General features: G+C 34.4%; 1 protein-coding gene across 3 annotated transcripts in view; it reads left to right on the forward strand.

Annotated features, from left to right (window-relative positions):
• nAChRalpha3 (nicotinic Acetylcholine Receptor alpha3) overlaps positions 1–13,759 on the forward strand; it is a 515,737-nt gene that overhangs the window by 481,574 nt on the left and 20,404 nt on the right. For 2 of the 3 annotated variants that reach the window (XM_067785642.1, XM_067785641.1), the window contains exon 12: positions 7,320–9,759. In XM_067785642.1, the coding sequence (XP_067641743.1) occupies positions 7,320–7,520 (201 nt within the window). In that variant the 3' untranslated portion in view covers positions 7,521–9,759. Of the gene's footprint in view, positions 1–7,319; positions 9,760–13,759 lie in introns of those variants that run through there. The other variant, XR_010953203.1, reaches the window with a different exon arrangement.

Below are 13,759 nucleotides of genomic sequence, written 5' to 3' on the forward strand. Positions count from 1 at the left end.
CTAATACATAAATAATTAATTCAACTAATACTTATTTCATTTCTATCTTATCCTCATGGGAGTTTTGTCACAACAATTTTCTCTCCTATGTTTTCCGCTTCGGATATACGTAAAAAATTCTTCCTAAAAACCCTGAAGTAGTATCATTAAAAGCCTAAAAATTAGCAGTATATGACGCCAATAAGGCTCATATATGATATCGTAGGGAGGCCTGTATAAGACTTATGTTAGAAGCAAAATATGAGCATATAGAATTCGCTTCAGGCTCGTAAATGAGTTCATAACAAGTGCAAACGTGCCAAAGTTTGGACTCCTTTCAGACTAATTGTTGACTCCGAGTGTTTGCTGGGTTGTTTGTTTCAAATCAAAACGAAATTTTTTTAATTTCAAATGACATATAAATTTAATTCCTGAATTGTAATACCAAGCAGCCTCGATTCAAATGATTTTTAAATACCCAAAAAAAGATACAAAAAAGGAATATTCCGGGTATTTTCCTGGTATTTACCCATAAAAATGGTAAATACCCGGTAGAATTCCAACTCTAGCCATAAACAAATTGAAGGATGCGTAGTTTTTTTTGTGATTTTTATACTCAGCTGTGTATAGCGCACATTGTAAGGGCATTAACGTGTTAAATATAGATATACACATTAGATTGGGTCGATTTATTAACCGATATCACGCCATTGATTTTTCGATAGGATTTGGGCTCAGGAAAAAAAGTTCCACTACGCATACAAAAAAAAATAATTTTCGAGCTTGCGAAATTTCATTTTTTTTTTTTTTTTCTTTTTTTCGACTTTGATTTTTAAGGTTTTTTTCATGACCTACTAAAGGAATTTTCATTTGATTGTAAAATTTTCATGTATACCCTCTCCGACCCAAAAATGTCCGCTAAAAACGTTGACGATAACAGTTTTTTGAAAAAAAAAAAAAATTTTTTTAAAATATCAAAATTTTTAGTAGGTCATGCAAAAAACCTTAAAAATCAAAGTCGAGAAAAGTCAAAAAATTGAAATTTCGCAGGTTCGAAAATTATTTTTTTGGGTATACGTAGTAGAACTTTTTTCCTGAGCCCAAATAAAAATAAAAAAAAATAAATGTAAGGCGCGAGAACTTCCGAAGAGATCTAAGGCCGAGCTTCTCTTCCAATTTGCGTCGTGCTCCTCTTGATCTTCCCTACAAATTGGCCGGACGGACCTACATGTTTTATGCCGACTCCGAACGGCATCTGCAAAGCAGATGAGTTTTCACTGAGAGCTTTTCATGGCAGAAATACACTCGGAGCGCTTGCCAGACACTGCCGAGGGGCGACCCCGCTTAGAAAAATTTTCTTCTAATTGAAAAACATAATTTATAAAATTTTGATGTTGCTTTGCCCGGGGTGTGAACCCAGGGCATACGGTGTGGTAGGCGGAGCACGCTACCATCACACCACGGAGGCCGCCTATCGAAAAATCGATTGCGCGATATCGGTTAACTTTCGTCCATACAAATCGACCCACCTTAATACACATATTATATTAGTCGGAATGAAAAAATGAAATGATTGAGGCATGCCGGTATCTTTGTTCGTGCTTCACTCTGTCTTGTCTATGAACACGATAGCGAGTAGCTTTTGAGATATCTTTGCGTAATTTTATATGCACGTTGGAGCTCAAAATATAAAAAAGAAACTTTAAATGCGCTTGGCACCCTAATTCTCTAAGCTTTCGAAGCGATATGTTAGGTTGAGAAGATGTGCATGGAAACTTCCAGCACTTCCAGTCTTAGATATTTTCGTTTAGTGTAAATGCCCTCTATAAGTGCATGGTGGACCAAATTTATCCCATCATGTTACTCCGCAGTTACTTCGTCCGCAAATCTCTTACTTCAGATTTATTTAGCTTGAAAAGGAAGCTTGTTACTTTCCTATCCAAAAACATGGCCATTAAGACCTCGCAAAAATATCCCAGTTTGTACACAGCAAGTTAGGTGTCCTAGTAGAATATTCCTATATTTTCTTCAGGGGATAACTCAGCGGTGGTCCACAGCAAGTTCGTTGTCCTTACACTGTGTTGTCCGACTCTCCAAAGGGGTAATCCAGCGGTGGTAACACAGAGGAGACCGCCTTGTTTATATCTCTTTCTTAATCTTTTCTGTCCATCTCATCAACAAATTTATAACTTTAAAACTGCTATGCCCAGGGATCCAGAAAACGGAGATATTTATATAACCTATGGACGTCAGCGAGGTTTGACACATCCGACTTTGTTAAGTTGGATTGTGATGCATATAAAGCGACCTAACTGTCAACAAATTTTGCAGCCTTGCTGCAGTTCAGCTCTAGTTTCCTTTTTCATTTTTGAGCTGTCTATGGAGCTGATAATATTCCTACCCTTGTCTTAGCTTTCCTCCCATCCCTCCCTCGAAGGATACCATATATTTTGAACCTGGAAGTCAGCAACTGCTATAGCATAATCGGTGTTGATCGTTTAGTCAGTTTTGGTCCCGTGTAATAGTCCCCTTGCCATGCCATTTAAAATCTCGGCCTTCCCTTGGTCGTTTAATTCGACATGTCGGATTCTCATGGATAACTTTTTGATAACAAATCGATAAATTTTCGATACAAAGTCGTTAAATTTGATTACATTTTAATAGCAAATCGATAATTTTTCTATAACAAATCGATACCTTTTCGATATTAGATCGATATCTCTATCGATAACTTTCGGTAAGTAATAATAAACTTTCGGTTGTAAGTCTATAATTTTTTGCCAACAAATCGATGACTTGTGCACGATTTTTGGGTAAGATATTGATAATACGTCTATAAAAAATCGATCTTTTCGTTAAAAAATCGATAAATTGTTGAGAAAAACAACTCGCCTATACCTCGTCGATAACACACCTATAAAAAACCGATAACTCATTTATAACAAACCATCAACACTTCGATTACAATCTGATACCGGCTTCGGTTTTCTAATCCTTCCTTTCATCTCCGCCAGCTCACAGCTGAGTATTTAAAGTGCTATTACAACCGAACGTAGACTTCTTTACTTTCTTCTTTTTGGCTTTTTCATCACATTGCAATGATGATAACGATGATGACAGTCATAGTGATGCGCTTCACTGGCGAGTGAGTAAATGAATGATAGCAGAAATAGTTGGAAATCGTGTGTTATATTTGTCAACTTGTTAGTGTCGATCGTTGTTAGCTTTTGCTGGTTCTGTTCTTGATTTTAATGGTGATTATATTGGTTTTTGCAGTTGTTGTCAATATGCTTCACAGTGACATTGATGGTGTTGAACCTTCATTTTGTGACAATGATGAATGACGATTAGTAGTTAGTGCAATGGCTGGTAAAAAGAAGTAGCAAAAATGTTGCAAAACACAATTTTTCCATTGCGACACAAAATATATATTTTTCGCCAACTTAAATTAAAAAAGAAATAAATTGAAAAGTGCACAATATTTTAAAAATCGTAAGTAGTTCTTAAAAAATGTCATCCTTTTGCACTCCCTTTCTCACTCACACACACACTTAACCTTGGCCGTAAAAAACAAAATAAAAAATGATAAAAATATTCCAAACAAGTGCTTATCATATGGATTTTTTATTTGTATACCAGAGCTTAGCCAACAAACAAGCAGTATCAACACATCTAAAGCTTTGCTGGTACTTTATACTGCACTGAAGTCGTCTTAAACATACTTTCAAACACACATACATACAGATTTTCATATGTTTTTCATACGTTCTATATCTCTATCTGAGCTTAGCATTTACAAGTCTCAAAGTAGCATTACCAGCATAGCTCAGTGATACTCAAGCGCTAGAGCGTTCATACCAATGATACAGCGTAATCCGCAGTTGGATTATTTGCATGTTGTCATATGGTTGATGCAAATAAACAAGGAAATATGTAAATGACAATAAAAATAAAAAGCGACAAATTTTTTATGAAAATATTTTTATGTACAGTGTCGGACAAAACTAAAACATCAAAACACGTGTGTTACATTTGCTTCAAATAAAACACAAGCTATAGAGAATTAGGCAGAAAATTCAATTTCATCAAGCATTTGCTCCTGGAACCGTTGATTTAGGTCCCACAATATCCATAAGTTCTAGCAGTATATAACTGGTAGTAGCAGGGGAGTCATATTATCCGGCACTTAGCTGGATTTCGAATGTCCCGGAATGACACTTTCCAATTCTTGTAGAGAGTATTTGGCTGCCTAACTTAATTCGGTAAAGTCGTATAAACTGTAAATCCAACTCTAATTCAGACATAGTCGCACATAGGCAAACAATAAGCCAGTAAGAACCTCCAAAATATTGCATAAGAAGTACGATGATGCGTTAATTCGAGTGCCTTGCGGAGTCGCTTTTCCTGTGCATTAGCGTTTATGCATTCTCTTTAAGAAGCTATAGCCCGTCCTTTCCCGGCGATTTATTTATTTTGTAGGTGGGATATTACCCTATTCCGTCATCAGAAACCAAGTTATGCTGATCGTCATCTCACTTTCCATCTAACAATAAAATGTGTGACCCGGTACTTTCCCAGCTGGTTAGGGGGCTTAGAATATACCCGCCGTAGGTATGCCTGTCTTAAGAGGCGACTAAAATAGCAAGTTATTTCACGGGGTTGCCAGCGCAATATATATATAGCTTCTCCAACCTAATTGTGAACCTCACTTACCCGTGGCGAATCCTGTTTCTTTAACAGCCGAGGCTCTGGCGACTCCAAGTTCCTCATTGATCTAGAGCGTGGGAGGGTGGGACGGCCTAGAAGGTTTCATATGGTCATACCAAATCGTTCCCGAGATTGTCAGGCTAGTACCTTAATGGTGCTTGTTACCGGAATGTATCGGATCTTCATAAAAGGACCATCGACATCGATAACACTCCCCAAGGCCTTCGGGGAGTGTCCTTATCGCCACAAAAACAACAATCCGGTATAATTTAACTCCGCTCTCTATATTAATTATTTCTTCTGCAAAAATGTGTCCTGGTCTTGAAACCCTCCGTCATATGCCGGATTATAATTGCTTTAAACTGCTTGAGAAGCAGAACTAGTTCTCTACAAAATTATTTATTACAATATGGTTCAGAAGACAAATTTCTTTTTGCCACGGTCGACCGGTGTTAGTTTATTTGAAAACCATCGCGAAAAGACAGAAATTCCGAGGAGGAATCTCCCTCTCCAAAAAGTGCCTCTTAAGACGGGCTTCATTCCGATGTATGATACTAATCGTGGACGCTTTTAAGAGCTGATGAGGTGATACTAGAAAAAGTCGACTATAAAGTTTTGCAGAATGTTTATGATTTTCTACGGTATAGTAGTTTCATTAAACCCTGAGGTGAAAATGCTACGAAGTCTTTAAAACGTAAAAAATTTCGCGATTCGAGAAACATGGGTAAGGCGAAACGCTGCAATTTCATAAGGAACAATATCTCCTTAAGCACCAAAACCTTAATTCTTCAGGATAATATACACATGGTCAAAGGATATCTTCTGACCGGTTTAGCCTTTAAATGTAAATTAAAATTAAACTAGATGTGCTGGAATATAAGTTTATTCAGACAAAGTTGTCTATGCGTGCCACCTTTCAGAAAAACACCATGGTTACTTTGTTGTAAAATTTCTGTTGTAGAATGCCGTTCGGAGTTGGCATAAAATATGTAGATTCCTTCCCGCTAATTTGTAGGAAAAATTAAAAAGGAGCATGGTGCCAATTGTAAGATAAGCTCGGCCTAAATCTCCTCGAAGTATAATGCGCCAAGTATTTATTATTTTTATACTCATCGTGCTTTGCACACAGAGTATATTAACTTTGATTGGATAACGGTTGGTTGTACAGGTATAAAGGAATCGAGATAGATATAGACTTCCATATATCAAAATCATCAGTGTCGAAAAAAAATTTGATTGAGCCATGTCCGTCCGTCCATCCGTCCATCCGCCCCTTAGCACGATAACTTGAGTAAATATTGAGATATCTTCACCAAATTTGGTACGCTAGCTTATCTGGACACAGAATAGATTGGTATTTCAAATGCGTGAAATCGGATGATAACCACGCCCACTTTTTATATATATAAAATTTTGGAAACACACAAAAACCTGATAATTTAGTAAATAAATGTTGAAATTTTTTTTAAATGGGCGTGGCACCGCCCCTTTGTGATAAAATCAATTTTACAAATATTAAATAAAAAAAATAAAATAAAAAATAAATGTAAGGCGCGATAACCTCCGAAGAGATCTAAGGCCGAGCTTCTCTTCCAATTTGCGTCGTGCTCCTCTTGGTTTTCCCTACAAATTGGCCGGACGGGACCTACATGTTTTATGCCGACTCCGAACGGCATCTACAAGGCAGATGAGTTTTCACTGAGAGCTTTTCATGGCAGAAATACACCCGGAGCGCTTGCCAAACAATGCCGAGGGACGACCCCGCTTAGAAAAATTTTCTTCTAATTTAAAAAGCTTATTTCTAAAATTTTTGGATGTTGCTTTGCCCGGGGTGCGAATCCACGGCATTCGGTGTGGTAGGCGGAGCACGTTACCATCACACCACGGTGGCCGCCAAATATTATTAATCATAAATCAAAAACCGTTAAACCCATCGTAACAAAATTCGGCAGAGCGGTTGCCTTTACTATAGGGAATGCTTTGAAGAAAAATTAACGAAATCTGTTAAAGACCACGCCCACTTTTATATAAAAGATTTTTAAGAGGGTCGTGGACGAATAAAACAAGCTATATTTTTGCAAAAAAGAGTTCTATATCAATGGTATTTTATTTCAAAAGTGGATTTATAACAATAAATAGGAAAAACTTCAAATTTAAAAAAATTGGCGTGGCACCGTCCCTTTTATGACTATTTTTTTATGTTGCGGGAGCCATAACTCGAAGAAAAATTAACGAATCGTAATAAAATTGGGTACACAAATTTTTCCTATAGCAGGAAATATTTCTAGAAAAAATGGACGAGATCCGTTAAAGACCACGCCCACTTTTATATAAAAGATTTTTAAAAGGGTCGTAATAAGCTATAACTTAGCAAGAAATAGTTCTGAATCAATGATATTTCACTTATCAAGTTTTACTGTAAGAGGAAATGGGGAGACATTTTTTTGTTAAACAGGCGGTGCCACGTGTTATGTAGAAAAGTAATTGATCTGAAATGAAATGTACAATTGAAGCTCACGCTGAGTATATAATGTTCGGTTACACCCGAACTTAGACACCTTTACTTGTTTAATTAAATCTTCATGCGTCCATATGCACAAACATTTATATTATTCTGTTTTTGTATCATTTAGGTTAAAGAGGATTGGAAGTACGTGGCCATGGTGTTGGATCGTCTATTCTTATGGTTATTCACAATAGCCGTTGTTGTTGGTACGGCTGGGATAATATTACAAGCGCCGACGTTATACGACACGCGCATACCAATCGATATTAAATTGTCGGAAATTGCATCGACAACAGCGAAACCGAGCATTGCCAAACCTGTGTTATAAAAACAAATTGCAAAAAATAAACAAAAACAAAGACAAAAGCTCTCAAATAACAGTAACGATGAATAATAACAAAGTAATGAAAAACTTAACAGTGAGAATAACAAGTGAAAAATAAAAAAAATGAAATTATAAAATGGAAATACTACAAAAAATAGAGTAAGTAAATAACAAACAAAAATAGCAAAGTTAATTAAATAAAACTGTAAAAAAAAAACACACAAAAAAAGAACCAAGAAGAGAAGACGAATACAACAGACGGTACTAATATAACGATAGCAACAATTATGGAATGACAACAACAATTTGTAATAATGATGTAAAATAAATATGCGAAAGAGTGCAACTTTGTACAACAACAAATATTTAAAAAGTAAGTTATTACTACTTATATATATAAGTACTATATAATACTACTATTAAATAATAATTATTAAACTAATTACTACTAACTATAAACTACGTAATAATATTTGTAATTTAATTAATAAAATTATGATAATTAGAACGTTTAATACTAACAAAATATTAACTAATAATAATAATAACGAAACAAGGCAATTGCTGCGAGCAAATTAACATAGAAACGTAAGTAAATAAGGACCCATTGTACATACAAACATACATAGATACCAAATTAGTTAATGCTCAAATGATAAACTCAGTTTTTATGATAGGAACATACAAACAAATACTTAATATTATTTACGGTAAAGGAAAGAAATGTAACATAAATAATTTGCTAGACATAACTGGAATAATTTATTATTACAAAATAAAGCAGCAACAAATCGACTACTAGTTATTATTAGTAAATAAAAATGAAATTATATAATGTAATTAATAAAAGTAACTAAGCAATGAATAATAGAAAATTGTGTATGAATGAAAGTAAAATATAGCATTTTCAGGCCAATGAAACTTTTTTCAAGTCAAATGAAACTTTTTTCAATTCAAATGAAACTTTTTTCGTTTCAAATAAAACTTTTTTCATTTCAAATGAAACTTTTTTCATTTCAAATGAAACTTTTTTCAACTCAAATGAAACTTTTTTCATTTCAAATGAACCATACTACTAAGGTAATTGTCAATATATTTATATCGTACTTTAAAACGCTGTTTATCAAATTTTTCTTTAAGACAACTATTCCTAATTAACCACATTCAAGGCAAAATGTTTGCCTAAATTTTCTTTGTGAATTTAAGCTGCAGTTAAGGTCAGCTTAGTTTAACCTTGCCTTTTGATCGTTTAAATTTTTTAATAGATAAAGTAGCAGGGTTAAACGCTAGGAAACTTATATACTACAGTTTAACCATCATCTGATTGTATAATTTTCATGTATACCTACGTTTTTAGCAGACGTTTTTGGGTCGGACAGGGTGTACATATGAAAATTTGTTTAGTAGGTCATGAAAAGACCTTAAAAATTTAAGTCGAAACAAAGTAAAAAAAAAAAGAAATTTCGCAGGCTCGAAAATTATTTTTTTCGGTATGCGTAGTGGAATTTTTTTCCTGAGCCCAAATCCTATCGAAAAATCGAAGGCGCGACATTGGTTAATAAATCGACTAATCTAATGTCTAATATATATATTATAAGTATTACATTTAAATACAATATACAATGAAAAATAATGGATTATTTGTTTTTGTTTTCAAAAGCCAAAACGAGTGAAGGCAATGTGACTGCGCCACAGAGTAGAAAAGATCACTTTTTACGGTTATGTTTTTCAGCATATTTGAGGCTGCAAACCTATTTGCAGACTTTTTTAAGTCAAACTATGTGACTGATGACGGGGTGCCCCCTGATTTTTCTGCTGATATCCCGTCATTCTTGAATTTTGGGAACTTGTAGATCTCTTCAAAGGATGTTATTGATGGTTTAGCATACCTTAAGCCTTCTTCTAAGACGGGTATCGATGGTTTCTCAGCTATTTTATTTAAAAGTTGTTCAGCATTAGTTAGTCCACTCGTCATCATTTTTAATAAATCCCTATCCGCAGGTACATTCCTAAATGATTGGAAACGCCATAACGCCGTTTTTCAAAAATGGAAGTAAAACTGATGTTCGCAACTATAGGCCGATAGCGAAGCTCTCATGTATCTCAAAACTTTTTGAATACAAGTCAAAGAAAAAATCTATTTTGCTGTTAAGACTTTGATAAATCCAAATCAACATGGGTTTGGTTCAGGTCGTTCAACAGTTTCTAATTTAGCTGTATTCACTGAATTCTTCACTTCTTCATTTTCTTCTGGACTCCAAGTTGACTGTATTTATACAGATTTTTCTAAGGCTTTCGATAAAGTCTCGCACAAAATTTTACTTAGTAAATTAGCCTGCATAGGATTTCACGCATCTTTCTTATTGTGGATCAATTCATATTTCATGAATAGATGCTGCGTAGTTACGATTGATGGTGTGTCTTCTAACCATTTTGTTGCCTCTTCGGGGGTCCCCCAAGGTAGTATTTTAGGACCGCTCCTATTTATACTATTTATTAACGACATAAGTGATTGTTTCTTACATGCAGAGTTTTTGCTTTATGCAGACGATTTAATAATTTTTTGTAATGTTAGAAACTTAGTTGACGCGATGAACCTACAGAAGGATTTCGACAGTCTTTATAGATGGTGTGTGAAATCGCGCCTCTCTTTAAATATTAAGAAATGTTTCCATTTATCTTTTTCCAAGCGTCAGTACAATCTGAGTACATCGTATGCTATTGGTACTGGTGTACTACAATCCGTTACAGAATTTAAGGATTTAGGAGTAGTGTTCGATGCAAAGTTTAATTTCAACAGTCATTTAAATGGTATAATTTCGAAATCATATTCTCTTTTGGGTTTCATTCATCGCAACTCGTCTGAATTTGCCGACCCTTACACCAATAAACAACTCTTTTCGTCGCTTGTCCGGTCACACTTGGAGTATGCAGTCTTTATTTGGCGACCATATGATCAGTTTTCGATCAATAGGATCGAACGTGTGCAAAAAGTTTTTCTGAAACACGCATTACGTTCCCTTCGGTTTGAAGATCCAGCTCCCTCGTATGATGCTCGACGTATGCTAATAAATTTGGATTCTTTGGAAAAGCGACGGAAAGTTCTTTCACTTGGGTTCATGTTTAACGCTATTAATGGCGTAACTGATTGTCCAGTTTTACTTGAGCGTATTAGTTTTAATGTTCCGCGAAGAAATCTGCGTACAATGTTCCCCTTTTATTTAGAAAATTTTAAAACAAAATATGCGAGTATGGCGCCTATTGCTCGGGCATTGCGTGAAATAAATGCTTTATTTTCAATCACAAACCATGTTGACTTTGCTTCCTCAAAATCACACTTTGTAAAAACACTTAATGCAATTTGTTAGTAAAAAACTTGTGTTTTGTAATATTTTATATAATATTTACTTCTCTGTTTGGGATTTATCTAAATATATTGTTCTAGTCTGTAAGGTATTTGGTACTGTAGACTTAAATAAATAAATAAATAGTTAAAAAAGATCTATCCACAGTCCACAAGCTCTACTATATAGTTGGTAAAAGTAATGTTTCTCTCAATACCTTGCAATAGTTCTATGTTGTTTGGTAAGTCGTTGGTCAAAGAGCAAAGCATAATACAGAGGATTCAACCGATGTATTAGTTGGTGTCAGACAGTGAATAGGAAATACGCTCACATCATGCCCTTTGGTTCCTTCTATTTGTTCTCTACGTTGCTTTATTCCTACGTTATTAACGAAGTATAAGTAGAAGAAGAATGTGCTTTATATATAAGAGGAGTAGATACAAAAATATAGGTGCTTATTTTCAGTGGGTGGTTAAACTGTAGTATATAAGTTGCCTAGCGTTTAACCCTGCTACTTTATCTACTAAAACTTGAAACGATCAAAAGGCAAGGTTAAACTAAGCTGAACTTAACTGCAGCTTAAATTCACAAAGAAGATTTGGGCCAACATTTTGCCTTGAATGTGGTTAATTAGAAATAGTTGTCGTCTTAAAGAAAAATTTGATAAACATCGCTATAAAGTACGATATAAATATATATATATGGGGTATTCCATCCCATTTGGACCAATTTTGAACCCGACCACTTTAGAATTGGTTGAAAGTTTTTCTTCTTTTTCTAGCTTACGAAAGACGTTTTTCAGAAGTTTTTCAAATTTTTTCATCCAACTCAAAAAAAGTTATGAATTTTAAAAAAAAAACCGTTTTTGTTTTTAAAATGCTATAACTTTTTCAAAAATTTACCGTTTGGGATCTTTTTTTTTTTTAATTTGTTTTTAAATGTACTTTTCGGAAAAAATTCAAAAAAATTTGTAAAGTTTTTTTTTTTCATTCAAGGTTCCATTCGAGCTCAAGGCCAGAACAATAATTTTTTTTTCTAATGATAATTATTGTTATTTTTAAATTTTCTAAATTTGAAAAACTGTATTTTGTTTTTTGGAATAGTAAGTAGACGATTTTTCAGACAACCTGCAATAGCTGCGCAGATAGATCCATTTCGAAGGGTGCTAAGCCTTCATCAGTACGCTTTAGGCATGCTGCGCTAACCATTTAGCTATACAGCTGTGGTTTGTTTGACTGGCAAATTTGCTACTTCTATTCCTTTTACCAACTATATTTAAAACTTATTTTGAGTTGGAAAACGGTGTTTTTTTCAAAATGCTATAACTTTTTCAAAAATTTACCGTTTGGGATCATTTTTTTTTTAAATATAGTTTTAAATGTACTTTTTGGAATAAATAAAAAAAAAAGATTTTCGGCCCACTTCGGGACTAGTGGGGATGATTGCAGAATTGATTGAAGTTTTTTATGGGAAAAAAAGGGCGAAATTCGAAGAATCTCGAAAAACTGAAAAATTACAAAAAAAAAAAAACTTTAAAAATTTTTTTGAATTTTTTCCGAAAAGTACATTTAAAAACAAATTTAAAAAAAAAAACAGATCCCAAACGGTCAATTTTTGAAAAAGTTATAGCATTTTGAAAACAAAAACGGCGTTTTTTTAAAATTCATAACTTGTTTTGAGTTGGATGAAAAAATTTGAAAAACTTCTGAAAAACGTCTTTCGTAAGCTAGAAAGAAAAACTTTCAGCCAATTCTAAAGGGGTCGGGTTCAAAATTGGTCGAAATGGGATGGAGTATCCCCTATATATATATATATATATATATATATATATATATATAATATAACCATACTACTAAGGGTTTCATTTGAAATGAAAAAAGTTTCATTTGACTTGGAAAAAGTTCCATTTGACCTGAAAATGCTATAGTTCACAATCACTGCCCAAAATGTACAGTATATAGCAAGAGCCCGTGACTACCAGAGTTTCGTCATTTTATAAAAGTTGAAATTTTGTCAGTGCATACTTCCAACTGAAGCAGGATCGTTGGTCTATTATAAAACTTAAGTCATAGTGGCTTTAACAGATATCGTGGAAAAATTTTGTAGAAAAATAGACCTTTCTTTCGTCATTTTATTAAGACTGATATTCATATATGGTCTTCGTCATGATATAAGAAGCAACTAGCCTCATTGCCAGATACTTTCCATAGTGGCTTTGGTTAGCCAGACACTTTTAATACTTCTAAATTTCAAAGAACATCGAAGCAATTTTATACTGGAATTCTAATACAAAATCTTCAAAAAAACTTTTGAAATTGTGTTTGCCTTAAAAAACTTTCAGCTTTCATTTTATGAAAAGTACAGTTTTGCATTACAAAAAGTGGTGTGATGGTAGCGTGCTCCGCCTACCACATCGTATGCCCTGGGTTCACACCCCGGGCAAAGCAACATCAAAATTTTAGAATCAAGTTTTTTCAATTAGAAGAAAAGGTTTCTAAGCAGAGTCGCCCCTCGGCACTGTTTGGCAAGCGCTCCGGGTGTAGTTCTGCCATAAACACCTTTCAGTGAAAACTCATCTGCCTTGCAGATGCCGTTCGGAGTCGGCATAAAACATGTAGGTCCCGTCCGGCCAATTTGTAGGGAAAATCAAGAGGAGCACGACGAAAATTGGGGTTGGAGGTTATCACGCCTTACATTTTTATTTTTATAAAATGACGAAGGTCTGGCAGTCACGGGCTCTTAGACTATTACATTTACATATGCCACTATTAACATTCATATGTTCAGACCGTTTCATATTTATAACGTCATAGGTAAAACCTTGTTTAATTATTTAACCGATATGGTAAACTAAGGACAAAACATAAGAAGGGGCCGACAAAATTTAAAAGAAGTTCA

The sequence above is a fragment of the Eurosta solidaginis genome, chromosome 4 (assembly GCF_040869045.1).
Source record: "Eurosta solidaginis isolate ZX-2024a chromosome 4, ASM4086904v1, whole genome shotgun sequence".
Classification (NCBI taxonomy): Eukaryota; Metazoa; Arthropoda; class Insecta; order Diptera; family Tephritidae; genus Eurosta; species Eurosta solidaginis.